Source organism: Poecilia latipinna, unplaced genomic scaffold, assembly GCF_001443285.1.
Source record: "Poecilia latipinna isolate Pla-1442-1.1 unplaced genomic scaffold, P_latipinna-1.0 Scaffold584, whole genome shotgun sequence".
NCBI lineage: Eukaryota > Metazoa > Chordata > Actinopteri > Cyprinodontiformes > Poeciliidae > Poecilia > Poecilia latipinna.
In genome coordinates this window covers 134,455-161,836 of record NW_015113200.1, presented here as the reverse complement: position 1 = coordinate 161,836, position 27,382 = coordinate 134,455, and the positions used below count along the sequence as shown (strand labels likewise).

The 27,382-nt window shown below is 41.2% G+C and overlaps 1 protein-coding gene across 2 annotated transcripts; it reads right to left on the bottom strand.

Annotated features, from left to right (window-relative positions):
• Positions 1–3,238: 3,238 nt before the first annotated feature.
• On the bottom strand, positions 3,239–11,645 carry stc2a (stanniocalcin 2a). Of its 2 annotated transcripts, none has more exons than XM_015042273.1 (4): positions 11,222–11,614; positions 8,721–8,863; positions 7,196–7,407; positions 3,239–7,007 (listed from the first exon to the last, which is right to left on the bottom strand). In XM_015042273.1, exons 1-4 carry the CDS (start codon positions 11,358–11,360, stop codon positions 6,635–6,637), a joined length of 867 nt encoding a protein of 288 aa, XP_014897759.1. In that variant the 5' UTR covers positions 11,361–11,614; the 3' UTR covers positions 3,239–6,634. The 2 variants fall into 2 exon arrangements, with proteins under 2 accessions (XP_014897759.1, XP_014897760.1); XM_015042274.1 differs by having other exon boundaries at positions 6,651–7,041; positions 11,222–11,645.
• Positions 11,646–27,382: the final 15,737 nt, after the last annotated feature.

Here is a 27,382-nt window from a genome sequence, read left to right as displayed (position 1 = left end):
TTTTTTTTCCCTTGGGAAAAAAAAAAAAATCCCAGTAAAATTTTTTAGTTTTTTTTTTTTTTTTTTTTTTTTTTTTTTGTTGCCACAAATGGTTTTGGGTGTAGATCAAACTGTTAAATTTCTACCAGTTCTGACCAAAGTTACACAAGTAATGTTTGGGTAACATTTACTCAAAGCTTAAAGAAAAGAAGGAAACGAGTTATGAATTTCAATATCCTCACAGTCAATAGATTTCAAAACCATGGTGTAGTATTTGCAAAGGCAAATGAGATGATTTGGGTAAACAAATGGTTTGTCCTCCACTTCAATCTGGATTGTATCTCCATGTCATGACTTAAGACTGATAGATATTTATTATAGAAAAATCTATACACATACATTAAAGCAATACCTGCTTTTATAAATAAAATAAAAAAAACAGTTAAGAAAGACAGAGAGTAAGAAATTCATTGGTTTCCCCTCTGTAGTCTTTGTGGCATTGTGAGTCCCCCTGGGCAGACCCACCCTTCATTTGTATCCTGAAGTAGCAGTGGCAGGCACCAGCCCATCCCACTCTCTGCAGGGCCTGTTGGGTTGGTTTAACAACACAATGATGTGTCTTCAGCGTCTGGTTTCCCTTAGCACTACCAAACAGCAAGTCCAGGTGTTGCAGGTTTAATAGTCTGACCTTCCAAGTGAGAGCGACAGCGTTGACATGGGGGTTTGAAGGTGTGTGCATCTGCATACCACGAGCCTTTTGAGCCGTGTCAGCATAATTTGTCTGTAAAAGCAACAAACTTTATTCCCCAGAGGAGGTAGGTCGAGTCTTTATGCAGCAAAATACTTAAAGGACATCCTGTATTATATAAATATGTTTTGAAGGCCCAACAGCAGACAAAAGTGCAGAGCACGCATTCACCCCCAAATGGATCCTAAATGATTCATCTGTGTAACTTAGGCACCCGGTCATTAATTCATTAGTTAGCTGTGGAGGACAGGACAGACGTCCACAGAGTGCCTGGGGCCAGCTGTCTCAGGTTTCTCTGCTCTGACACACAGCCTCCTCTCTGCGGTCCAGCCCCCTCTCTGCTAATTTCACCATATCGGTGAAAAGAAGCTGTGTCACTGTCTTCCAAGTGTGAGCTGGTAGACAGTGACTTCTAACTGAAGTCTAGCTGACTTCGGTCAGAGTCAGCCACCTTTTTGTTTTGGCCACGAGGTCATCCATCTCAGACCCAAGTGTTGTTGTAAGTAGCAGAGAGTGACGCAGCATAATTTTCCCTCATACACACTCTGTGGTCTAGACAGTGAGTGCTGCACCACACTGTGGCCTTGAATTTTTTTTTTTTTTCGTTTTTTTTTTTTTTGCTTTCTCACTAAAATACACACACAGAAAGTACTCCAGCTTTCAAATTTTTCATATCCGCTTCTCCACTTTTTGCCATGTTACTACCTCAATAGTCAGGGTATTTCACTGGGATTTTATGTGATAGACTGAAAGGTCAGTCAAGATTGGACGCACAGCATCTGTAAACAACACTATTTAAGACCTGCCACAGATTTTTTGATTGGATTTTGGACCTTACTTTGACCCAGTCTTTTGCAGCCTCTGACGGGTTCTCTTCCATAACAGAACTGCATTTAGCTTCATCCATCTTTCCATCAGCTCTGATCAGATGGGCTCAGGGTGATGTGCAGTGGTAGCTGTCCTTCACTTTTTTTGCCATGCAGATCCAAGGTCAAACGTCTCATCTGACGTTCTTTCATGTGCTGTGTCCCTTACATGGCTTGCAGTAAACCACAAGCAGGACTTTTTCATACTTTCAATAATGGCTTTTATTATGGCTACTCTTTGAAGAAAAAAACATATTTTGCGTAGTGCACATCTAACGACATCAACACATTCGTCCACCTGAGGTGTGGATCTCGACAGCACCTCCAGAGTTACCATGGGCCTCACGATAGCCATATTTAGGTAGGTTTGTAGTTTGTATTTTAGATGGTTGATTGAACAGTTCCCCATTAAATGTTTTAAGCTTAAGCCCAACCCTGCTTTAAGCAACTTAACTGTTTTATCCCTGACACATCTGGTATGTTACTTATTTTTCCTCTAATATTCTCAAGCAAAACCTCTGAGGCCCTTACTGAACCCTGTTGTTTATACCGACAGACTATGCACTGATTTACCAATTAGGGGACTTCTGGTTTTGCAGAAGTTCATTTAGGGGTGTCAGAGTAAAAAGCCGAGTTAAATTAATCTAGTTTTGATCTGAAAACCATTATTTTTCTTTCACTTAATTATGCACAACTTTCTGTTTGCGTATGAAAAACTGTTATATAGTTTGTGGTTGCAAGGTCAAAGTTCAAGTAAAACATTATTGAAAGGTATTGTATTTCCTACCATAATATCTCAGTGCTTTAAAACTTGTTTCTTTCAAATTTGTCCTGTTGGTCATCTGTAAACTCATAAAAATTGCAGCAATAGTGCAATTAAGGTCACATTTCAAATAAAATCTGCACCAAGAGCTATTTGACCTTTATTTGAGTCTCTTAAGGAATTTGTGGCTTTATTTTGTCGCCCTCTTGTTAAAAATCTAACACCTGCTTCCAGCACACAGATGGGTTTCAGAGGAAATCCCGCCACCTAGTGGCCATTTAGAAAAGCTACACGCTGAGAGCTGACTCGACTTACAACAGTGTGCGAATGAATCCCGACGCGAGGGAGGGACGTACTGAACTGCAGAGGTGCTGCCTTTACAGAAACCGTTTGGTATGGTATGTACCCTCTCTGTCAGAGTGCAGACAAAGTGAAAAAAGAGGGCAGGATTTGTGTTACAAAGATCTAAATGTGCCTCACAAGGAAAACTGTATACTTGAACCCAAGACTACCAGCGAGGCTGCAAAAAAGCAGTTGGAAGGCGCCCTTTCACATTAGAACCCTGTCTAAATGTTTGGTGAGGCAATGTACACTGTTGGGGAAACCCATAAAAACTGACATTCAAAACCCATCTCACGCATTGCACGCAGTCCAGAGCCGGTGACGTAAACGATTAGGCCTCCCAAAAGGGAGGATATTTCCAGTCGGTGAAACCTGAAACACGGCCTCTGTTTCGCCGTTAGAAAAAGGAGGCAGCATGTCCTGCGAGAATACGGTGTCCTCTAACCCGAGGGTACACCTGAGACACCGGGGCCTTCACTGATGCCCTGCTCGGAGCCAGGTGGAAGATTTGCCTCCAGAAAATAAAATCAGACACAGATTGTTTTATGACACAAAATATTTTAATGAGAAAAACAATACAGCTTAGAAGGAGCCAAGGATAGTGACAGGGCCTGATGCAATATCAACTCAAAAATATTGTTTTCTTTTGCCTTGTGCTTAGCAGAGGAGAGCAACTTGAAGTGGCAGCAGAGAACCAGGAATACAGGGATATGGTTAGTTTTATTTTCCTCAGAGCACATACAAGAAAAGCCATTCAAGCCACAATACATCATTACAAAAAGCCATATTTTAAACCTAATGACAGAGAGCTGAACAGATTGTCACTTTAAAACACATACAGTACATTCTCAAGAGGATTAGCTTATGTCCTGTGTTGGGATTATCACAGCAATCCCAACTTTCCACAATCAACTTGAAAAAAAAAAAATTAAACACATTAAAATAATCAACAATAGCCTGAAAGCCTTAAGTATTACAGTCTTTAAATGTCCATAGGGAAATCAATTTAAAGAGAAAATGTGTTGATTGAGCCTGAATTTGTGTTTGCTTTTTGCACCATCCCCTCCACACCACGAGGTGCATTGTGCTCAAGTACTGTGCTTCTAGAGGTGAAGCATGACTCCATGTTTTGAGTAAGAGAAAAAAAAGAGCAAAAAGGGAAAGTTATGACGGAGTGAAGTCGACAATTTGTTTTGAAATAAGACGTTGACTGCAACAGTCTCCCTGGCGCTTTCACTCCTCCCTGCCTTCCCTGTGTTGCTGGCTGTTGGCCGCAGCCCAGAGGAATTCTCTGGTGACCTCGGTAAATATAACATTTACAACAACAACGCCAGAGTCCCTGTGTGTGGACTTAGCCCACTTCCTGGGTCCTTGCTGCGCTGCCTGCAGCTCTGACGGGTAAAATAACAGGCCTTCACGTCTAACCCAGAGTCCGGAGAGGGATAGGGGCTAATTTAGAGACAGCCAGAGATCTGGAAGGTTTCTGTCAAGCCCGTTTCCTGCCCTCGGAGATGCCAGAGAGAGTGGTACGGCCCAAGCGCAGAATGGGGCTAAATCGGGTCTTAAGGAGCTATGCGGGACTCGGTGGTGTGCTTGATAAGGAAACCAGGCTGCTCAGATGAAATGTAGCTTTTGATTAGAGGGTGACTGCTGTGCTAATGTGGATCTCTTGGCTAAGCTGTCCAGCACAAACCGACAATCATCCAAAGTGCAAAATCTAAGACTTCTGTGGCTCAACACCAATATAAAAATAACTCAACATTAAATCTTTTCACGACAAAGCAATTATCCATTCACGTAAATCACAGAGAAGCGGTCACTGTGGACATTAACCAGTTTAGGCACGGTGATGTTTTATGATTTTTACATTTCAAACTTAACACCCTCCCTTGGCTGCACTTCACTGATCGCTGACCCAGAATGAATTACTCTTCGTTGACAAGCTGAAGTTATACAGTGCTTTGCAGGAGTGTTCATACGCCTTGAACTTTTTCACCTTCTTTATGCAGTAGCCACAAACTTTATTGTATTAAAATAGGATTTTATGCAATACACTAGCACAAGGAAGTGCATAATTGTGAAGTAAAACTTGAGATCCAAAGCTCAGGTGGGAAAATCTAATATAAGGACAACTATTAGTTGTGCACTCCACAAGTGTAGCCTATACTGAATGTTGGCCAATGCCAGAAAGACAGTGCTGAAGCAAAGTCATAGGAAGTCGTTTTGGAAGTTTGTCCTAAGCCTGTTAAGCACACAACAAACATGTTAAAGAAGATACTTCTACTAGATAAAAACCCAATATGTAGCTTTTTGCCCTAATTGCAAAATACAATGTGTGACAGAACACAAACACTCCACATGACTCTGAAAACACCATCAACATATGAAGCTTAGAAGGAGCTATTGGGAGGCTTTTCTTCAGCAAGGCCAAATCATGATCGTAGTTGAGTAGATTGATATAGCTACATACAGAGCAATCCTGGAGAAAACCAGTTAAAGACTGAGGTGTAAATCCACCTTCTTGCAAAATAATCGCCCTCACCAAGCCACCCAGAGCTAGAGTAAGAATCTATAGCAGGGTTTAAATTCCTAAAGACTATTCAGGCAATCTGATTGAGCTCAAGCTATTTAGCAAACAATATGAAGAACATTCATTCTATAGCCGTATAAAGCTGGTAGAAACACACGTCAAAACGTAACAGCCATCATTCAACCAGGGTGAATGAAACATTTTTCCAGATTCCAGTTTGGAAGAGAAACAATGAATTTCCCCTCCTACTTCACATTTATGCACTACCATGTGTAGCTCTATTGCATACAATTTGAATAAAACATATCAAAGTTTGTGATGGTGACATAACTAAAATGTGAAAAAGTTTAATGAATGTGAACACTTTTGGAAGAGAGAATACAAATGATTCCAAAATGTTTCCGAGACAGAGTTTCTGAAGCTCCGTTAGCAATCAAAGAGGGATGCAACACATTTTTGCATGAAAAATAAGACACAGAGTTTATCCAATAACTGTGAGGCTGCAGGGTCCAAAAAAAAAAAAAAACAAACAAAAAAAAAAACACCTTGCTTTGTTCCTACTCGATGAGCTTAAACTCAATCAGTCTTAGCTTGTATGTCTCTCTATGCAGATGAGCCATTATTATTTTCTGAACCATCTATAACCTCTTAAGAGCGCACTTTTGCTTTTTAAAAAATGCACAAGTTTGTCGGCTTTATGGGCATCATGCACTAAGATTCATATGTGCCAGAACTGGACAAAACCTGTACAATTTCTGTTTATTCATCAAGTATCTATGAGGGCATTATAAACATTCTGACTCTGAAACAGCAAAATGGTGTATATTACATATCTACACTTCAATGTATGATTGGTGCAATACTGTAAAGAGAACGACAGCACACTGTATACTTTGTCATCAATAGTATCCCAGTATTGCATATTGTAGCTATTGGTCATATAAATATAGATAAGTTTATTTCTATGTACATTTTGATATTTCAACATTGCATAAAGAATAAAATAAATAATACAAATATAATCAAATCTTACAGTCAGTAATGATTTGAGAAATGCTATATTAGAGCCAAAAAAGACCTAACAGTTGAAATAGTTATGGTAACAACTGTTATTCATAAAAATAAAAATAAAAAAACCATAAAAAAAAAAAAACCTGTGGCCTAAATTCTACACCACAATTACCCTGCAAGTTTACCATGTGGGACTGCTGGAATGACTGGAGAGGCGGAGGAGAAAAAGGAAAGATCAGGGACCCATTTCCTTTTGCTCAGTCTGTCTGGGAGTTTCTGCTTGTGTAGAGGCATGTGTGTGCATGTGTGTCTTCCTGTGATGGCATGGATGTGTGCATAAGTCTGCAAATGTGGCTTTTTAAATGTTGCAAGAGGTACAAAGATCTCTTGAGGTTTCACCTTCGAATGTCGGCCTTGGGGTCTTCCTGCTCAGTCACCGCTGCCGCTTCCGGACTTTGGCGGCGGGACCCCGGACTGCGATTGCGCGGGTGAGCGTTGAGGGTCGCCTTACCAGCTCTTTCCTTGTCGCCTTGGCGAGGAAGGCGTGGGTGCTCTGGCTCTAGATGGGGAGAAGGGAAGGGGTGGTGGTGGTGTTGTTGTTGTTCGACGACGGTGCTGGCAGGAGAAGGGACGAGGGAGGAGCAGAGGCTCAGGCTGTTGCACAGCGCCCCCCAGTTCTGCTCGCACTGTAGCCGGACGCTGCGAGTTAGCGCTTCCTTGACTTCCTCGCCACAGCTCAGGAGAATATTCACCAGCTCCACGTACGGGCTGGGCAGAGAGAGGCGGATTACTCACATGAATCCTGTGATTTAACATTCGGAAGTGAAATACATCACGATCTTGCACGTTAGGATGAAAAACTGCAATGAGGCTACTGAAATGACTAGAGATAACTTTAAATGGAAGACTAGAATTACAAAGAGTGAGACAAGAGGTGACCCAGTGCAGCTGCTTACCCTTTAGGGAAAAGATCTTGGAAGTGGATCATCTCCACCATGACTGCCACATTCTCCTTTGCAGCAGAGCACAGGTTGTGTTTGATGTAGCACTCTCTCTGGAGCTGGAACACCATCTCCTTAATGGTCACACACTTTCTGCTGATGCAGCTGAACTTGTGGCGTAAACCATGGGCCATGCACTTTAGAGCATCCTTGATGAAGGATTTTCCCTGCGTGCATAACACACAGACAAAGACACTGAAGTACCCTTGGATAAACGCATCATCAGCTGCTGAAAAAGAAGGAAACCTGCCTCCACCTATGGGTTGGTACAACCCAGCCAACATGGGCATGTGGGACTTGTGGATTTTGCTCAGGCTGAAGGTGGCCAGTGTTCACAATGAGTTTCTCTGATGGGCCCACTTGACTTTATGAAAGGCAACTTTTAACAGAAAAATAATTTGGATGCCATATGTGGGTCTTTGCTGGGTATCAAGAAAATCAGTTCAAATACTGCAACAAAGAATTGCCCATATGGGTCCCATAATTTGCCTTGAAACCTACGAAGGCAAGTGACTTATTTAGACCTTAAATGTAAATGCTGTTTAACAAAATGGACAATATGATTTAACTTTTCATTGGAATACACAAGAAATTGTTGTTCATACTGATGCTAAAATAATACAATTTCTGTAGTTATAGCAATATCAGTGTTCTTTCAGCCAGCTGACTGGAAGTGTGCAGCAAACGGGTGCAATAGTGGCAGGGCTGTTTTCCTCATTTCCCAATAGACACCAGTAATGCTAAGGCAAAAAATGTTAACAATTACTCGTATTCGTCATGGTGTCCAGCAAAGAACAGTAAAGTTTGCTAGCTAGCTTAGCTGTGCTAATGCTAAAGCCAAACTGAATAGCAAGTTTAGCTTCTTAACCCAGAGGGAGTTCCTGCCTGTGAAGAGCACATCTTGGCTGTAGTCCTCAGGCAGAGGCAGACCATTGGTCGAAGAGATTTTAAATAGCAATACTAAGTTTCAAACTATTATCTATTTACGCAATTTATTATAATCTACCCAGATGAAATGTAGGAAAATGTTGCACCACATTTTGGCTACTCGCTAACAGATTGTTTTGTCAGTGACTGCACCGGTTTTGTAGTTTTAGAGCATGTGTTGAAGAATGAACTCTGGAATCAGTGGTTAAATGGTTTGGTTTTCCATTAAATTTATGCAACTGGCACTCATAGATGTGCATTCCTACTGTGTGACCTTATGGACATATTAACACTGTAGTCAAGCCTGATTTGGCCGGGTGTCAACCTCAGCTATGTATGAAAAGTAAGCTAACTGGGCCCCAGGCCAGCTGGCACACGACCCCGGGGTCCGTAAGCTGCTCATCTTCCGATCAAAACCGGAGAGATTAAATGTGAAGTGCATTTCAGATAGCACATTTGAAAACAAATAAAAAAAAAAACCTAAAAATGTATTTTGCGGTTTTAGAGGATAAGTGCAGCAAAATGTCTGCAAACAGACAGACTAGCTTAGTACCTGAGAGTCGAATTTGCCAGCGTTGTGCAGAAACGTCATGCAGATTTCCTGCAGCCCTCGTATCTCGCAGGAGTTATTCTCAAAGCACTCAAACACGCCGCAGCCAACATCCCCAGCACTCACCAGGCAGTGCTGGATCTCAGCTGGAAAAAAGAAGAACAGGTTAGGCGAGGGACCTTATCGTATGTTCACAGCAGAGATGACATGTGCCGAAAGGGGTGACGGCTATAAACACAGTACAGCTTGAAGGCAAAACTTCAGTTCGGGTTTAATCACAAAGCGTATGAGGCATATAACTATTTGCACAGATGTGGGCGGTCATTCGTGTCTTTGCGACATCGAACCTAAGAGGGGGGCAGAAAAGATGCTGAGGGAAGATGGGCATCAGGAGGTGGGGAACACTTGGTGGGAGATATATATACTGTGTCACTCTGCACCACAGTCATCTGCACTGCCTGGCATTGAAATGGGATGGTGCATTGCAGATATTTCTTTATACAACAAATGCAGCCATATCAGTTCATGTCTTTCTCTCTGATAAATGTGCATCAACAAGTACTGTAGTTCTGCTTTTGCAGAGAGGAAAGTTGCATGTCGAAAAAGTCACAATAATGCAGTTGGGGATGCACATGCGGCAAAAGAAATCAATCAGCTCAGATTGAACTCACTGGCATTCAAATGCAAAAGTTACCAGAAATATACATTTGATCAAGACCTTAAAACTGTTGCGTTTCATGAATTGTCTTAGTTGTGCCGATAACTGTAACCCAGACCTGCTGAGCTGTGAAAACGAGCTGCAATTCGGATAGACCCAAACGGGTTTATGACACTTGCCCTATTGTCACTGCAGACAGTCCAGTTGGATATTGTACAATTAAAGTACAGCTCAGTGGTAGTTTTTGAAAGGATTCACTCCTCGGAGCATCACTTGGGGTAAAAATAAATAAAAAGTTATCAGTAAAGCCCAAATAGGTCTTCAGTTGTTCTTTCTGTGATGGCAAGTCAGTATCAATTGTATCGTTGACTGCTTGAAGATATTATCATGAATCGGACTGCAGAGCAACAAATGCAAATATTGGCGAGCAATAAACTCCTAATTACTAGAGTTACTGGACTTCACTGATACAAAAAAAATAATTAAAACAGTTGTGTGCAAGTCAACCCCACCAAGCTAGCAACTCATGGGCTTAAAGTACAAATTCTACATTTTGTCAATTATAGGACCAATATTTGTGAAAGAAGAGAGCTCCTAGTCTTTTTTGGCAACAGGATCTCCTCTGAGACCAGCATATATATCGCAACGCATAGAGTGGTCAACCCTGGAGTAAATTACACAAGACTTTTTCAAAACATAAGTTTGATTTTTTTTTTTTTATGCAAACAAAAAAAGAAAAAAAAACGGGAGCTATCGTTTGCAGAGCGGCACTCACAACTGCTACTGCTTCTGATGATGATGACTGGGTGATGATGCCGATGTGTCAGAGACTGCGCACTCTTTGCGTCCTTATGGATTAAAGGTGACTTGATAGAAATCAAGCTTTTCAGCAAAGATCATCTGTTCCGGGTGACCAGAAGTATGAGAGTAGAGGGGTGGGGATGGGGGGGCGGCGGGGATGAGTTGTGTGCAGGGAGTTGAACTTTAGTGCGCAGGAAAAGTGAGCCGCTGTCAGCAGTGCTTGTTTTGGCATCGCGGGAATGCGCTCGGATTGTACGAGCTCGGCCGCAAACGTGCATTGAATTACACCGCGGCGTTACCGGGGGTCTCTGCTGCTGCTGCTGCTGCGAGACCTGCGCTGGGAGTTTGTCCCCCCCATTTCCCTAGTGAGGAAGAGGAAACATAACATTGATGTTCTGATACACATGATCGCTCGCCTGTCATGCTTGCTGAAGGACGCCCGAGGCGAAAAGTACAGTTTCCCCCCCGGGAGAATTAAGACTGAGCTCTCCCACCTGTGTTTTATGGAGATTATAGATGCATTAGTTTGTCTTTAGCAGCGATCCGCGACAAGAGCGCTAAAATCTGCTGGATTACATCACCCATCAGTTTTTTTTTTTGTTGTTGTTTTTTTCCTGCCGCACATGCAAAGGAAAAAGGTTTTCTTCAGATAACTGTTAGGACACCTAGGCTACGCACGCGCGCGCACGCACGCCCGCCGGAGCGCGCCCTCACCTAGATGTGCAGCCGTATGGATTACCCATCACCTTGTACCATTCTATTAATAGTTTACCAACGTATTGAATTTCCGTCTCGGAGTATTTACAAAATATCGCCTTTCATGGGAGTCGGGGAGCGTCACTCAACGCGAAGCGACGGAATTTAAGCCAAAATTGCGGATCTCGGAGTTTGCCCAACCGTGCCTCCCGGCATGCTTTAATTTGCAGCGACAGAAACACGTGTCCCGGGCAAACCCCTCCACTCCCCCCAAACACCCCCCCCCCCCCCCCACCCACCTCCTCCAAATTCCCCTTTCCGTGTCTATGCGGATACCTCCCTGTCTTACCTGTGTTCTGCAGGGAGAGGCGTCCTTTCTGGCTGGCGGGCTTCTCCGGGGGCAGCTCTTGAAAATCAATAATATCCGATCCCACCGCTTGCTCCAGCACTGACAAAACCAGCAGCGCCACGGCCAGCTTGACCAGCATTGCGTCTCCGGCGGTGTGCCTCCGTTCCAGGCAAAGATCCGACAGAGAGAGTGCGTGTCTGTCTCTCTGTGTATGCGTGCGTGCGTGTGTGTGTCTGCGAGGGTTCACCTTGGATCAGCGGTCGGCGCAGCTGCGACTCGGTGTGTCATGGAGCAGCTGTGTGGGACTGAATGCATGAGCTGGAAGGGATGCTGCCTATATTTCTCTAGAGCCCCGGGTGTCAATTTGGATGAAGGAGTTAAGCAGGTGTTGTCGGTCGGGGCATCGCAGCCAATCGGAGTCGAAGAAATCCGCGTCCAAGGTTTTAGGGGAGTGTCCACTTTAAAAGTATCCTTTTTGCCGTAAAACTGGCGTCTTATGGCGACGTCGATGATCTGCAGTGATTCAAAAACTATAGGTCTGTCAGTGATGGAATATCTACTCTGAAGATAGTTTGCATTCGAGACGGTATACGAGGAAAATTGGGAGACCTTGAGAGTTTTGCACTAACGAAAAAAAAAAAAAGTTGGTTTGTTTAAGATGAAGGGGGCAAAATGTACCTGTAACTTTTCAGCTGTACACTCTGCAGCCTGTTAAATCACTCATAAAACTGCGAGTGAAACAACCACAAAGCTTTACAAGTGACTCCAGGGAAGCCAGTGCAAGTTTTGCGATGACAAAAACTCAGGGGGGGATTATATTTTTACGACGCAATCTGGTCAAACAAATATAATTATTTTAAGACTTTGCAATAACAGTTAACTGAAAACAGAATGCTTATAATTAGAAGGCCTTTTTCTTCTTCTTCTTCTTCTTCTTAGCATTTTATGAGGGATTTCAAGATTTCTGTTGCATAAAGCCTGGTTTATTCTGTGACAACGGGGGTCTGCAAACCACTACAAGGAGTGATCTAAGAACAGAGGGCAAACATTGGCAGGAGTCAAAGATTTTTTTTTCTTTTTTTTTTCTTTTTTCATGAGCAACATTCAAATGTGCCATGGGCAAAAATGGTAAACTCAATGACTCTGCAGGAGGAACGCTATGTTTCCAGTAACTTGAAAGTACTTGTGCTTTTTGGGTGAAAGCCTCTCTATGTCTATAGGAGCCAGAGGTGCAATGCAAGCTCCCCTGGAATGCCGTGTGTTGTTACACCATTCATCATGCCAAAGTTCTGACTGCCATGAGGGTGAAAGATGGGAGCCTGCACTAAGTTCTCCAGCCTCAAGGGGGCCCACTGATACTAATTGTTTAAAGCCTCTTCTTTTTTTTTTTCTTTTTTTGCACAAGCACATCACAATGGAGAAGTCAAACTACTGTCCTGAGCAACCAGAGACCCAGCAACAACAGGAAAAAAACACACACAGTGACTGTGCCTTGTAAAATCATTTATACACCTTAATCTTTTGCACATTTTGTCACGTCACAAGCACAAATGTGAGCTCCCAATTTTATTTATTTATTTATGCATATGTATTAAGCCCCTTACTTGGAAACCACCAAATCAATCCAATGCACCAAACTTCCTTTAGAAAAATTAGAAAACAGAGTCCACCTGTGCGTGATTTAATCTCAGTGTAAACACAGACGTGGTCTGAAGTGTTTGTTCAAGAAGATTAATGAACAAACAGCACCAAGGCCAGCGAGCACAGCAGAAAGGTCAGAGATAATGTTGTGAAGAAACCTAAGGCGGGTTCTGAAGCAATATTCCAACCCGTGAACGTCTCACTGTCCCATCTGTTGTCTGGAGACGTGGTTTCCACCGAAACTGAGAGGCCCGAGCAATTAGAGAAAAGTCCAGAGATCTATAGCTCAGGTGGAAGAATAACTTAAAGCAGGGGTGTCAAACTCCGGTCTTCAAGGTCCGATGTCCTGCAGTTTTTAGATGTGCCATAGGTACAAAACACTGGAAGGAAATGGCTTAATTACCTCCTTTTTGCATAGAGGCCTGCTAATGATCTAATTATTCTATTCAGGTGTGGTGCAGCAGAGGCGCATCTAGAAGTTGCAGGGCAGTGACTCCTCTAGGATTGGAGTTTTGACACCTGTGATGCAGAGGCATGTGGTAGACGCAGACATACCTCTAAAGACCTGCAGCCTTAACTGCACTGAAACGGGTTTCTACAAAGTATGCAAATGCAAATCTATTTCTAATTTCTATTTTTTTTAAAAAGGAACCATACATAATTTTTTCTTCCATTTATCAAATAAAATAGTTAATTTGTGTCGGCCTATCACAAAAACCCAGTGAAATATTATCAGAGTTTGTGATTGTAAGGTGACAAAATGTAATTTAAAAAAAAACAAAAAAAAACGGTGTGAAGATTTTTGCAAAGCACTGCAGTACTTCAGGCAGCCTAGTTTTTCTTTACATCCAACACTAAATGTCTTTTTGACTGTGGGCACACCTCAGGGAAAGCAACATTGACGTGACATGCAAACTCCCGAAACCTCAGCTGGTGGTTTACTGCTAAAACTCTCAGGTGTGAACCGCAGTTTAACCTCCATCACTCGGCAGCGTAATAACGAGTAGCAGGAACGTGGTTTGGAGTCTGTGTGCAACGTGCCACTGCTCAGGCGCCCCATAAATGAACATGGGGAAACGATTGGTGGTTTAGTGTGTGACAAACAAAAAGGCCTCTGATTGACTGTGGCCTCTGATTTCATAGATCAGTGACTTTGAAATCTGTTTATGATAACATTTCATTTACTTTCATAAAATCTTTTTCATGAGAAAATCTGGCATCGTTTGACGGAAAAAGCCTTTAAACCAAAGCTATATTTAGAGTGTTATTGAAATTAGCCTACAGCGGGAACTGGACTACAGCTCCGTCCTAACCAAAATGGTGATCACTCCAAGCTCTAAATATAGATAATTATTATCTTGGGGCTGCAATATCAATCGTTTTAATTGAGCTCGGTAGTCAGCAAAATGAGTCACAGCTCAGAAATGCCAAGAATTTTGGTAAGGAGAGCAGAAAAAAAAAAATCCCCTCGGCGTTTTGATATTCTTATTATGCTCTTATTATAGAAATGTTAGACTTCATTCCCTCTTTGCCATTTGGTTATCTTACCCGTCTTTGTTTTTAGGTTTGTGATATTGCGTTGCATTTAAAATGCCCTTATTAGAGGTTTTCTACAACTCCCAGAAGAAATAAATAAAGTTGTTCCAATCTTTGGTTAAAAGTTGGCATTATCTTAATCTGGGTATTCAGCCGTTTGGATTTCCATCACGCTCACACAGGGGGGTGTAGCACACCGTGACACACGTCTGGAGATGAGCTTAGTATTCAGTGGAGCCTTGACCACAAGCTGGAATCTCCAGTTCAATTGACGTCTGTTAGGCACAGCCCACGCTCTCCACACACCCTTGATTTGGCCCAATCGCCATGCTGCAGAGAACCACAGGCTTGTAATAGAGAGAGAGAGAGAGTGTGTGTGTGTGTGTGTGTGTGTCAGGTCAGCACTGTCCTCTGATGTTGCATTCAGGTTGTGTGGGAAACAACTGCTGCAGACCTTCAACCCAAGTTTAACATCCAGAAAATACCTGATTATAACGCCTGCTTGCACGCAGGCTTCGCTATCCCTGCAATAATCGTTGGGACGTGCACATCATTAAATACCTAGAAACTATGCAGCAAGTCTTTTGGTAATTCAAAAAGCTGCTGCGCTGTGAAAAATCTTCATCTGTTGAAATGTTAAAAATGTTGATTACAGCGGTTTAATATTATACTTGAGATGTGGTACGTATGTGCAGAATGCAGGAAATAAATCTAAGCCAGTAAATATATCACAAGTTTTTTCTGCTAACGATAAGTAAATGCTATTCCCCATTTTTCAAGCAATTCAACAACTTTTTTTTATACTTTTTTTTTTTTTTTTACAGCAATTCTTACCTTTGTCTGGAGACAATTCACTTGACTGTTCTCTAGGGTTCAATGTAGTGTCTTAGTTTCTTTTATTAAAACCAAGCAGTGAAGTTATCGTCAGTCAACATCTTATCTCTAGGATGCAGTTTTCTGAGCAATCTCTGTTTGGAAACAGCAAAGATATCAATCAATCAATCAATCAATCAATCAATCAATCAATCAATCAATCAATCAAGTCATGGCACATCCACACATTCAGATGTTCTAGGCATCTCTTTACTACACGGATGGGTTCGGAGTCATCATAATGTAGAGCTGTGTATCATCTGTATAATTTTGATAGGTAATCTTATTTTCACCAGTTAGTCATACTAACTAGTCAGGAACCTCTTATCTGTTATGCTCTCAGTGACTTGTTGTCATGAAACAGGCAACAACAGTTATCTGGGTGATCCTAGGTGGCTCTTACCTCAAGCTTCCTCTAGAGTCATCCTCAAGGTACTTCCTGATTTAATCCTCAGCTGCAGTGCTCACCCAGAGAACCGTCATCAATGTTTCTCCCTCTTCCAATCCGTTGCACCTCGCCAGCCTTTCAACTATAGAGTCACTGGGGATCAGCAAGTGTAACGGCCTTCTACGGTCCGCCTGGGCCACCCATAAATCCACGGCATCCTCTACCCTTTTCTGTTTCAGTGACCATCTTAACTCAACTATGACGCATAGTTGAGTTAATTTTACTGGCACAGAGGGACAGAGGTTAGTAGTGGAGCTTTTGAGCAAAAATCCTGGCATTTGTTCTTCCTGCATCTTCTCACCGGGCATAAGTGGGTTCTCTCCAGGTACGACAGCGCCCTCCACTGTCTACATGTCCTCTAAATTGCTCTTAAATGTTAGTTTAATAAGCATTCATTGTTGTGAATCTCTGTGTTGCCCTTTCATTCACTTACACATACCAGGTATGCCCGTCTCTCGCCCAATGACAGCTGGTCATAGGCACCAGCCCCTGGTGACTCCTGGTAGGATAATCTGGTATATATGAAGGACCGGTGGATATTCAACTGACTGCAAACCAACCTGGTCTGTAGACATTTGTGTAAATAACCCCTTCATGCAAGCCTGATGGTCCTGTAAAGCTTTGCAATATAGTGTTTTCCAGCCCTCTGTTGAGAACTTCATGTTTCTCCAAAGTGAGCTTAGACAGGCATGCGCTGTCAATACCCGATTAATTAATGACAACCCTAGAAAATACTACAACAAAATATCGGAACAGTTCCTCCAACGGCTTAAATGTTGTTGTTCCTGTTAAAAATACATATTGTGCATACAAAGCAAGACAGTGTTATCTACTTCTCAGGGACGCCGTCGCAGGAACAAAGCTTTGACTGGCATAAAGTTAATTCCCATTGACTGCTGCAGTGCAAACATACAGAAAGCAGACATGTGTTCTGAGTTGGGACCCCTGGGGAGCTGGCAAGTGATGGACCAATGAAACCACAATAGAGAGGCCAGCCTGGTGTGTGTGCTGGCATGTTTGTGTGTAAACTGTGGGTGGAAGGGGAGAGGAGATGGTTCTCCTGGAGGGAGGCTTCTGTAACAGCTATTAATGTTACCAATTTACAGACTCCTTATTTCGCTTTACGGGAAGTATGTGGGTGTAATTTAGTTACAAGTGAAGACTTTGTAGTACAAAGCAGAAGTATAACAACTAGTGAGTGACCCCACATGAAGCTTCTCTAAAAATACCACACTAATATCACAGCCACTTTTATGTGCAAAAAGGCAAAAGGGAAAGTATAATTGCAAACAATATGTTTGTTTTTGAGGGGCTTTTGGTTTTTTGCAAACTTTCAGACGTTATTCAGAAACGTCTATTGTGTGGTTACAATGTTCAGAACCTATATACAGTAAGTGTGTCTCGACTACTTTAATTCATTTATTTATTCCTTCCTGCCAAGAGCAAACATGAGCTTAAATAGTATCAGTTTTTTTCTTATATAACTACCAGCAAGAAAACAAAGAAGTCCATAAAGCATATTTAAAGCCATTTCCAGAACAAAGCCCAGTTATGTAATTTGTAAACATTTTTCCGTCTCCAGGGCATTGCAAAACCACCTTTCACTACAATACAGCTGCACATCCTGCGACTGAAATTGCTGGTAATTTTGTTTTGTTTTATTTTTTTGTTGTTTTTTTTTAAAGCTCAAGATCAGTTATGAGGATGGTCTGTTTCTCTTGACTTTCACAGGGACATTGTAATCATATTCCTATTTATGTATTTATGTTATTTATGTTTTGGGTTGTTTGAAAAACTATGCTCTCTAGTGGACACTAAGAGAATTAAAGACTCATCAGTTGAATAATAAAATGAATGCATGTATTTTAGTGCTGCTGTCAGTGCAAGAGCCAAAAATGTCAATTTGTAACATTGTTTATTGTTGTGTATGCCTTTTGTATACTTAGACATTTTCTTAACAGTGAGATTCTCTTGTAGCATGTTTTTGTGGAAAAGCGCCACCTAGCAGAAGTACTTGAAAATAAATGAAAAGTGCTGTGTCACGCTAGATCAAAAAATAAAATTGGAGGTTACATGTTTAGCTTTGCTCTATGCATTTTTTTTTTACTGTTATATGTGGGAAGCTGTGCAAGACTGAATAATTATTTTTGATATCTGCTCAAAGAGAAGTAAAGTTTGCCGTTCATCAGATTTTGTGTGAATTATTGTAAGTACGTCTAAGAGATGCACAAGAGTGTATTGTGGAACAGAAACCCAAGCTAAGGTTAACAAAAGGAAACTCAAACTCATTGAGCAATATAGTGGCTTTACATTGAAACGAATAAGCAGCCATTACAGTCAGGAATAAAGCATGTTACTTTCCTACCACTGCTATCTTCTTCTACAACTGTTGTATGAATTTTCTTCGATTTACTCGTAAGTTGTCGCTCTGATTGCATAGGCCCCTCGTCTTAAAAGATGAACCTCCCCTCCGTTGTAAAGTGATTTGTAACTCCTAATAACTATTCTTGAAGGGTTTCCCGTTATTGAGCTCCGTTCATTTCTCCATAGACTCTGACCAGCTTGCCTGTTTCTGCCTACGAAATTCTTTCCACATTATGTTGCTGTGTTAGTTGTCAGTCTCACTTTTTGCATGAAGGCCAAAAATTCAGTTTGGTTCTGATGTGACCTAAGCCACTTCTTTTGGGTTTGGGTGTACCTTACGTCACCTGGGGCAAACAAGTGGAAGACGGCGCCACTTGACTTGTAGCATCTTAAGGAGTTCTTTAAATACAGTATTCTTCTATAGATGCCAGATTTATGTGTCCCGTTGATAGATTCTCAACATATTCTTCCACCTGAGCTTTGGATCTCTGCATCTCCTCCAGAGAATGATATGTTGGTATAGAATAAGCTTGTAAAACCATGCACTTCCATTCCACTGAAAAAATTATAAGCTACTTTGTGTTGTCTATCATAAAATCTGAGGAAAATAACACAAGTTCAAATTATTTCATAGCATAACACACTTGATCCATTGGTTCGCCACCAAAAAGAAGGTCGCTTCTTTATCTCTAAGATTATATGCAGGCAAAAACAAATGTCAAATATGGGTTTTTAAAACAGGATATAGCCTGCAGCATATAACCTACTGGAGTTGTGTAATGCATATAGCCTCCCTTGCATTTGCACATTTCTAAGTATGACAGATGTTTAGTCTCCGCAGTGTTTTTAGAGGGTCATCACAAAATCACGACCAGTTTCAAGCGGTGTTGGAAAAAGCCATAAAAACATAATGTGAAGAGAAAATATCGGAGCAGTAAATCCCAGCCGAGTTCTGGGTCTCACTGTGTAAACACACTGTAACTTAAAAAGTCCCACAGAGGAGAGGAGAGAGAATGAGCATGAGACGGCAGCAGTGTTGGCTTCTGAGAAGTAGAAGCTGTGAAATATCAAATACCACAGTCTTCGAGGAACCTGAAGACGATATCTTAGCTTCTAAATTTGACTCAGCCAAGATCTGCATGCACAGTGTGCTCAGTTTAGATGCCAGACAACAGGGCATTTATGGGTCTTTAAACGAAATTGCGATTTGAAGATGTTGAACTGTTAAAGATGTTTTTATAAACCTTTCTGCATAATGCGGCAGGGGGGAAAAAAAAGTGCAGTCTCATTGCTGGGTGTAGGGGATGGGGTGAGGTGAGGAAGGGGTTGTATGGCTCCTCTCTGCCTTGAACATTAATGCACTTCTTGGTGTGTTAACTCACCTGACTCGTGAAAAGAGAAGTTTTACTGGCCCAGCTCAGCAGGCCAACTCTGGGCTCTGATTCCAACTGGTGTGAAAGCGCCACATGTCAGACTTAACTCAGCTTGAACAATGTGCTATTATAGACTTTACTCCGTATGGGTTATATTGCTACAGCGCTGGCAGATTGCAAAGTGCCCCGTCTCATTACTGTCCATGTAAGCTCGCGGGCCTGGTCAAGACAAAGGAGTCATTGAGTGACAAGGGGAAAGGGATGGAACGTAGCTGTCCCAGAGAGCCCTCACCTTGGCCGCTTCCATGAGGTCCGAGGTGATGTCATCGTGGCCGGAGACACAGGGGTCGACCCCTGTGGTAGATCGAGAGGCTGGGACAAACGCGAGCAACCGGGACACAAAGGCCCCTTTTAATGAGGGTGAGACATGAGGCCAGCGTGGACTCCGTGGGTGGCACATAGTGTCATAGCCACTGAAAAGACCACCGGACAATTAATCATCAGATTCAAGAACTGGCCAAAGTGCCTATTACGTAAGGTCATCTTTGACATCATCATTCAAGCGAAAGTTTTGTTTCTAGGTAATGCCTTTATTTGATCACACACGAGTTTTTATTTTTTATTTTTGTTTGTTTTGTTTTTTTTTCTTGGATCCCCGGAATACCGCAACCAGGGATGTTATATTTATCAAGCTCATCAGGTCCAACAATTGTGCAAGATGATATGACACACTTACCCCTCATTAGAGTTGAAGGGTTCTTTGTGGCAGCTTGACAATCATTAAAACTTCTCCCCTGGCTTGGCTTGTTTACTCTGTGGTAATTACCAGGTGATTGTGTAGCTCATGACCCATATTCAGAGTCAGGTCAGCCAAGACATGGGGGATAATTGACAAAATTCAGAGAAGTGCACGTACAGAAAGAGTGTTAGAGTGGATACTCTTTTGTTCCTGCCTCATTAGACTGTGTTAGAAGACAAGCAGGCTCACAGTATTCTTGTAGTGGAACAATACATCATCCCATTGTACGACCAAAACCTTGGCTCTGGCACTAAGGTGTATTTATGATGGTATATAGCAGTCTCATACTTTACTTTATGTTTTAAAGTTCATGTATATCTTTACTAACTGTTCAGCTGGTGGCAATACTGTTCAAGGTGTTATAGCACACAAATGGAAAGAAAATATGTACTCTTGATGGTACATTATATCATGCACTTTGAACTTTGGTCTGCTGTTGCAAAGGTACTACTTGCAACTTAAACTTGGTATAAATACAGTTGTTCTGTGAAGGACAGAGAGGTTTTGTTTGAGAACATTGGTGAGCAAACAGCATCGTTAAGACTAGTGAACACACCTGACTGATCAGAAATGAAGTTCAGGAATTAAAGGCAGGCTCAGCTTCTGAAATGATTCCCTATGCTTTGGAAACAAAAACAGCATGGCAGCTGTAAAGCAACGAAGACATGGTTGTCCACCTAAACCAGTGGTCTCAAATTGCAGCCCTCGAGGGCCACAGTCCTGCAACTCTTGTCCTCCACAGTTGAATTAAATGGCTAGACTGCCTCACCATTATGCGGTCCAGCTCTGCTAATGGGTTAATATTGGAGCCAGGTGTGCTGAAGCAGACATCTAAAAGTTGCAGGACACCGGCCCCTGAGGACGGCAGCTTGAGACCGCTGACCTACACTGACCTGGCAAAGAGAGCCCCTTTGAGAGAAGCAACCAAGACTCCCCATGGTAACTCCAGAGGAGAGCAGACAATCTGACAAAAGAAAGAGCTTCACAGATCTGAGATATATCAAAGAATTGCAAGAAGCATGACAAAAAAATCTGCCTGTGAAAGTCACGCAAAGGCAAACTTGGCAAGTTGACTGAAAATTACCATGAGCAGATTCTCTCCATCCAGTCTGACTACGCTTAAACTATTCACATATCAGAAAAGGTCAAATAGTCAAACACACTCAAAACAACCTGCTGCAGCAAAACATGGGTTACAAAGTGTTGACTTACTGAGCAGTCTGGAAACAAATGCATGAGACTTATTAAAATGCATTTGTCAAAAATGCTTCTCCTTCCACTTCGCTATGATCCACAACTTTGTGTTGGTTAATAATATGACGCGTGCAAGACAGAATGCAAAGCCCCTATAAAATGCATCAAAGTTTGTGGTGGTTTTTCACTTTCACAATGGATTGCTGAGGCATTGTTTGAACAGTCATGATAACCGAAAGACCTTCCAGCTTCCAGGCACCATTTAAAATTTCAAACATTCAGATGGACAACAAAATATTCCAAAAAGAAATTAGACAAACTTACACCACTACCAACCTATTTCAAGAATTTTAATCATAGTTTGCGAAGCAGATGTTTAAAGTATCGAGTGCAGCCAACTCCCTGCTGAGCTTCAGCTCTCACAATAACACCATTACATGTACATTCCACAAGCTCCTTAATTTAGATTTACTGGTATGCGAGCAGTCCGATTTCGAGGCAGAAGTGTCCAGGCTTCTATTTGATTAGTCAAAATAGAAATATTGAACCGTGCACAATAAGGAATGGGCGAGTTATAATTATCCTCGGCTGCTCGTTAAAAAAAACAAGTGTTGCGCGACTACCTGTCTGTGGAGAAAACCTTTCATTGTGCGGCTGAGAAGTACCATATGCATTCACTATTTTTTTTTCTTTTTTCCACCCCCTTGTTTGGAAAACAAAAACACCCAAGAAAGGAACTGTTTTCTGATGGCGGTATAAATAAGCACACGATATATTTAGAATAGTTGAGGTTAATTAGCCAGCTCTTGAATTAGTGGTTGGGTCGAGATTAATCCAACATGTCACAGATGCTTGTGAACCTCAGTGCCATGAGGTTACAATTGTAGGATGTTTGGGGATATTTGTTGTTTACGATGTGTGTTGTGCAGTTAGAGGTAATTGATTGTTGTGATGGTGTGTGTTGGAACACATTGTATTTTTCCGTAAGGCCAGCGGCTTAGCGGGGGCAGGGCCCGATGCAACAGATGAAAAGCCTCTGCACTGTCTAAACTTCCCAGGAATTTTCAGAATTCCAGCTCCCTAATTATGACATCCGCGCAGCAGAGACCGAGCAGCCGCAGCGCCACAACACACGTGTACGCACATACAAACATGTACATTCCTTGGACCGCTGCGATGCCATCGTCACAGATGTCAGAGAAGAAATGCAGAAATGGAAACAAAAACGTGAAATGTAACAGAATAAAGCCAAAGCTATCACTCCTGAAAGGTCTGCTGGTTCAAGCTGAGGAAACCGTTAAGTTGGCCTAACAATTTATGGATTGTTACATTTTTCTTTTTTTTTTTTTATAATTGGAGCTAATTATCATTTAGAATATATTTTTCATGCGTATATCCATAACTGCACTCTCTACATGTTTTTACAGTTTGAAGCAGATATTTATACACACTGAGGTAAAAGTAGTTTAAACTTTTTTTTTTTTTTTTTTAATTTTCAGACTTTGCCATTTTAGGTCAGGTATGATCATCAAAAATATTATTTCCTAAATGCCAGAGTTAATTTTTTAAATTAACTCTTCAATTTTCTTCAAATTTAGTAGTTTGTAAGATCACTATGTAATAACTAGTTTAGGGAAGAACAAATGAGGATTTTATGGCCCTGCTGGGTCTGGTTTATTCACTTCATTTGAATTAAACAGATCCACACTTCAAATACACTGATGCCTTTAGTGAAACGGAAAAATAAAAATAAATCAGCTGGTATCAGGGAGAGGATCGTGGACCTTGTTTAGTCTGATTTATTTATTGAGTACCAGTTTCAGATCCCTTAAGGTGCCACGATTATTGGTTCAAACAATAATATGCAAGCATAAACTGCAGTCATTTTATTGTTCACAAAGGAGATGAGTTCTGTGACCCAAAAATGATGTGCGTTGGCGTGAAACATACAAATAATCTTCAGAAGAAAAGCAGAAGTCCTTGTGCAGATGTCTGACTTTTTTTTTTTGTCTCCATGTATGTGCAGGAGTTTTTTCTGCAGGTGAAATTAGTGACAAAGAGCCCTGAGGACCTGCTTTATATGGTTGGTTTATGACAGAACACCGAGCTGAAAAGCAGGTGATCTTACCAAAGAAAACATGTTTGAGTAATATTTCGAAAGGCTTCCAGATTTTTCACTGAGCATGATTTGAGCAAGAATTGTTCGCTTTGTTGATGGAGGCAAAAAACTTAGTTTGTTCAGGCATTTATGATGACATTATAAAACTGGTAATGATGCATATATTATGATGAGGAACAATGTTGGCTTTCATTTGATGTTGCATGTTAGGTCCCACATGACATCCTGTGTTGCGGTATCATTTACTGCACTTATACAGAAAGTTATTGTTGCTTTTGCATGAAACACATTTATTGAGTACTTGTCTAACTGAGTCAAAATTAAACACAGCCGAGTATCAACATTAAAGACTGATGTCAAGTTATACATCTAAGAGAATTTCTTCTCTCTTTTTTTGTGCATGAGATAATTTTTTTTTGTGTTTCTTAACATTCTTGCTTGTCGGCAACTACAGCATAATTTAACAAGCATATTTAAATTGTAACTTCAGATCGGTTCAATTCATGGTGTTACGTTCTGATCTAGTTCGATACTGTGACGGGGTTCTCTTAGGACTTGGACAAACAAAAATTGACTGCCCAAGGCCAGAGATCACTTTAGTGAAATTTATTTAGCTTTTCTTCAGGTGAACAAACATGGCAGGTGCAGAATAGACAAAAGGACGTCCAAGGCAGGTTAAAAACAGACAAACAGCAGTACCTTCTATGAAAGAGTCCATCACCTTCACTGTGACTTGGCAGGAGTCTAGCCACAGACTGCCTCCCTGTGGAGCAGAGCCCTGCTTTTAAAGCCACAGGCTCCGCCCACAGAAAGACCAAACAACAAAACAACAAAACAATTACTTCTAACTCAAATGAACTCTTAAAGGATACAAAATAATAATAATAATAATACCAATAGAAAAAAATATAGTAATCAAAAACACAATAATCAATTTAATAGAAAACACTCAGTATGTTCCGATGACGTCACTAGGTCATCACCTGACTCTCTCCTGGCGCGCCACAATCCTGAAATAACCCTGCTTGAAAACAAAACCGGGAAAATGTTTGGAACTGAAAACAGGTTAGGATGGATATGCTAACTGAAGCAGGAACACCGCGTGTGCACCCACGATGAACCGCGTCAGTTTAAGCTGCAACAGAAGTAAGTTAGCGATCGTGTATGTGTGTGCGAGCGTGCTCGCATGCTGACACGGGCTCATAATTAAGTCCCGGCTCGTGATGGCTCCTCCGTCACAGATACAATTCGTTCCTATAATCACACATTACAATCAAGGGGAAGTTGTTCACATACGACCTCTTGGTAGACAGACAAGCCCCGGCAATCGCTCTTCATGAGCAAGCATGTGGCGTCAGTGGAAAGAAACAACTCTGATGTAGCTGTAAGAAATATCCAGCAGAACCAGCTTCAGTCTTAGCTGGAATACGCAGAAAAAAAAAATAGAAATGAGGAGAGGGTGCTAAAGCATTGCAAAAACACTAAGCAAAAGGTTTGTTAGCATAGCTCCCAGACAATGGTATCTAAAGTATGAAGCCCTGAAAATATCCACGTGTTTAACTATTTCCATTTCATTTTAACAAAGCAATGTTTGCACTCCGGTATAAGGAGGCGCAATTTGTTTTCCACTTGGATCTGGATTCATTTTCTTCATGTGAGAACATGCTATTTGTCGAAATCCCTCCGTCTGAGAGAGGAGAAATTAAAACGGGACACAAAAATCAATGCTCAGGATAGGACCGTTTTTCTGTGTTATAAACCTGGCTTCCATGCACAGCCCCCTCATTTATAGTGCCAAAAATGCTTTTGGACACAGATTCTTTGGTGTGAATCGTGGGAGGTATGAACTGAGCCTTGGTGTTTCTGTTTGCTCTGTACATTTTGTTCCTTGGGGAAATCTCACTGATTAAGTGCTACTATTTTGACAATATGTCAACTCACTGGGAGAGAAGATGAATTTATGTCCTTGGCTGTTCTGTAAACAGCTTTGCTAACCAACTTATTCCCCACTTCTTCCAAAGTGCTGTCTGTGAAATGGGGTCAGATGATTTGTTACATATATATATATATATATATATATATATATATATATATATATATATATATATATATATATATATATATATATATATTTTTTTTTTTTTTTCTTTTGTCAAACTATACAGTATCTTTGAATACATTAGTCTAAAAGTCATGAAATGGCTCCTTTTTTTTTTTTTAAACAAAAAACAAAAAAAATTCTCTTCCAAATATTTGGTTCAACATAAAATGTGTGTGCATAACCTCTCCATGATAAAAATATACCTATCCCTGAATTGCATATGCATGGCTTTATTTTTAGGACGCCTTGCCCAGACCGGTCTGTGAGCAGCCATGGGAATAAAAAGGCCCTTCATTAGAAATGGCACACAGGGATCCTTCATGAGGCCCACATAGACAACTTTTTAACATCTGACATAAGTATTTGTCATTGAGGTTACGGCGCTTATGATTCCATTACTGACATTTCAAAGGTGACAGAGTCCAATCTTACGGGGTTAGGAGGGTTAGTCCCCCCACCCTACTCTACATTTCCCTTCAAAATAATGGAACAAGAAACACAGAACTAGAAGACTGAGAATGAAGGGAAAAAAAGAAAATGTTATCCTGGACCAAAATCGCACAGAAGCAGTTGGATACAGACCATGAAATTCATATAAAAGTTCACAGGGGGTCGTTTGGACAAAAAAATGAAGAAACTTCTATTCTTAGCCAACATGTAGTAAAGGTTGACTTTATTACTTGCTGCACTAAGCAACTCCAAAATTCTTTTCACGCATATTTTCTGCCTCTTCAACCCTGAAGTAAGATTGCATGACGCACATCAGTTTGCAAAACGGATTTTCGCAACAATTTCCTAATCTCCAAATATTAAGGGAATGAACTGAAGTCAGTTTTTCACATTAATCATAAACTGGGTAAACTCATGACTGAAGGCAAATTTTTACTCTTATAACACACGTGCCAAAAATACATAGGTTACATCTGAACAGTCGACGTGTGTACAGAGGGCAGGAAAACTGAACATCTGTGGGGCAAAAATCAAATAACTTTAATTTAATTATTCTGTCACTAAAAGCTATCGAATTAAGAATGATGTTTTTGTGATTCTCGTGCCTGCAAAGAATAATCATCAAGAAAACAAAAATATTATACATCAGAAAATCTAAATATAGAAACTACAGACAATTTTTGTGATTTTTTTTTTTTTAAACATCACATATCCCTCCCTACATTATACTTAATCTGGACAGAAATGTGTCATAACCTGCATCTAGTCTGCAGGCCACGTTTGAGCGGGTAACTTTACATGTTAGCATTCTTGCCATGAGCTCATGTCAGGTCTGAAGGAGGTCAGTGAGCACAGCGAGGCCTCGCTCCTTCTTCGTCATCAATATCTGTTGAAAGATTTCACTGAGACACACAGCAAGTTGCCTTCGGATGTCGCGGTGCTTTCTTCTTCTTTGAAAACCTTTATTTTTCCATTGCCTCACAAACATATTTATTACCGTTGACATCTTCACACATTGCCTTGCAGTGACACGGTGTGCCGTATTTTCGTAAGATTCAATAGATAGACTATCACAAAGTATTGTGTAGCTATAAAAGTGACATGTTTTCCTTTTTTATTTTGACAAATAAAAATCTGAGGTGTTTTTTTTTTCTTGTGCATTTCTCCTTTTATTCTGATATCCCTTAATGAAATTACGTGAAAACGATTGCCTTCAGAAGCCACGTTATGGAACAACTCCAGTCCTTTGACATAGTAAAGGTG

Bases quoted from the DNA above. Each gene is read 5' to 3' on its own strand.
- stc2a (XM_015042273.1), bottom strand. From the start codon at position 11,360: ATGCTGGTCAAGCTGGCCGTGGCGCTGCTGGTTTTGTCAGTGCTGGAG. The intron at 8,864-11,221 runs GTAAGACAGGGA...TCTTTTTTCCAG, and splicing joins CCTCTCCCTGCAGAACACAG to CTGAGATCCAGCACTGCCTG. The intron at 7,008-7,195 runs GTAAGCAGCTGC...CTCTCTGCCCAG, and splicing joins CAAGATCTTTTCCCTAAAGG to CCCGTACGTGGAGCTGGTGA.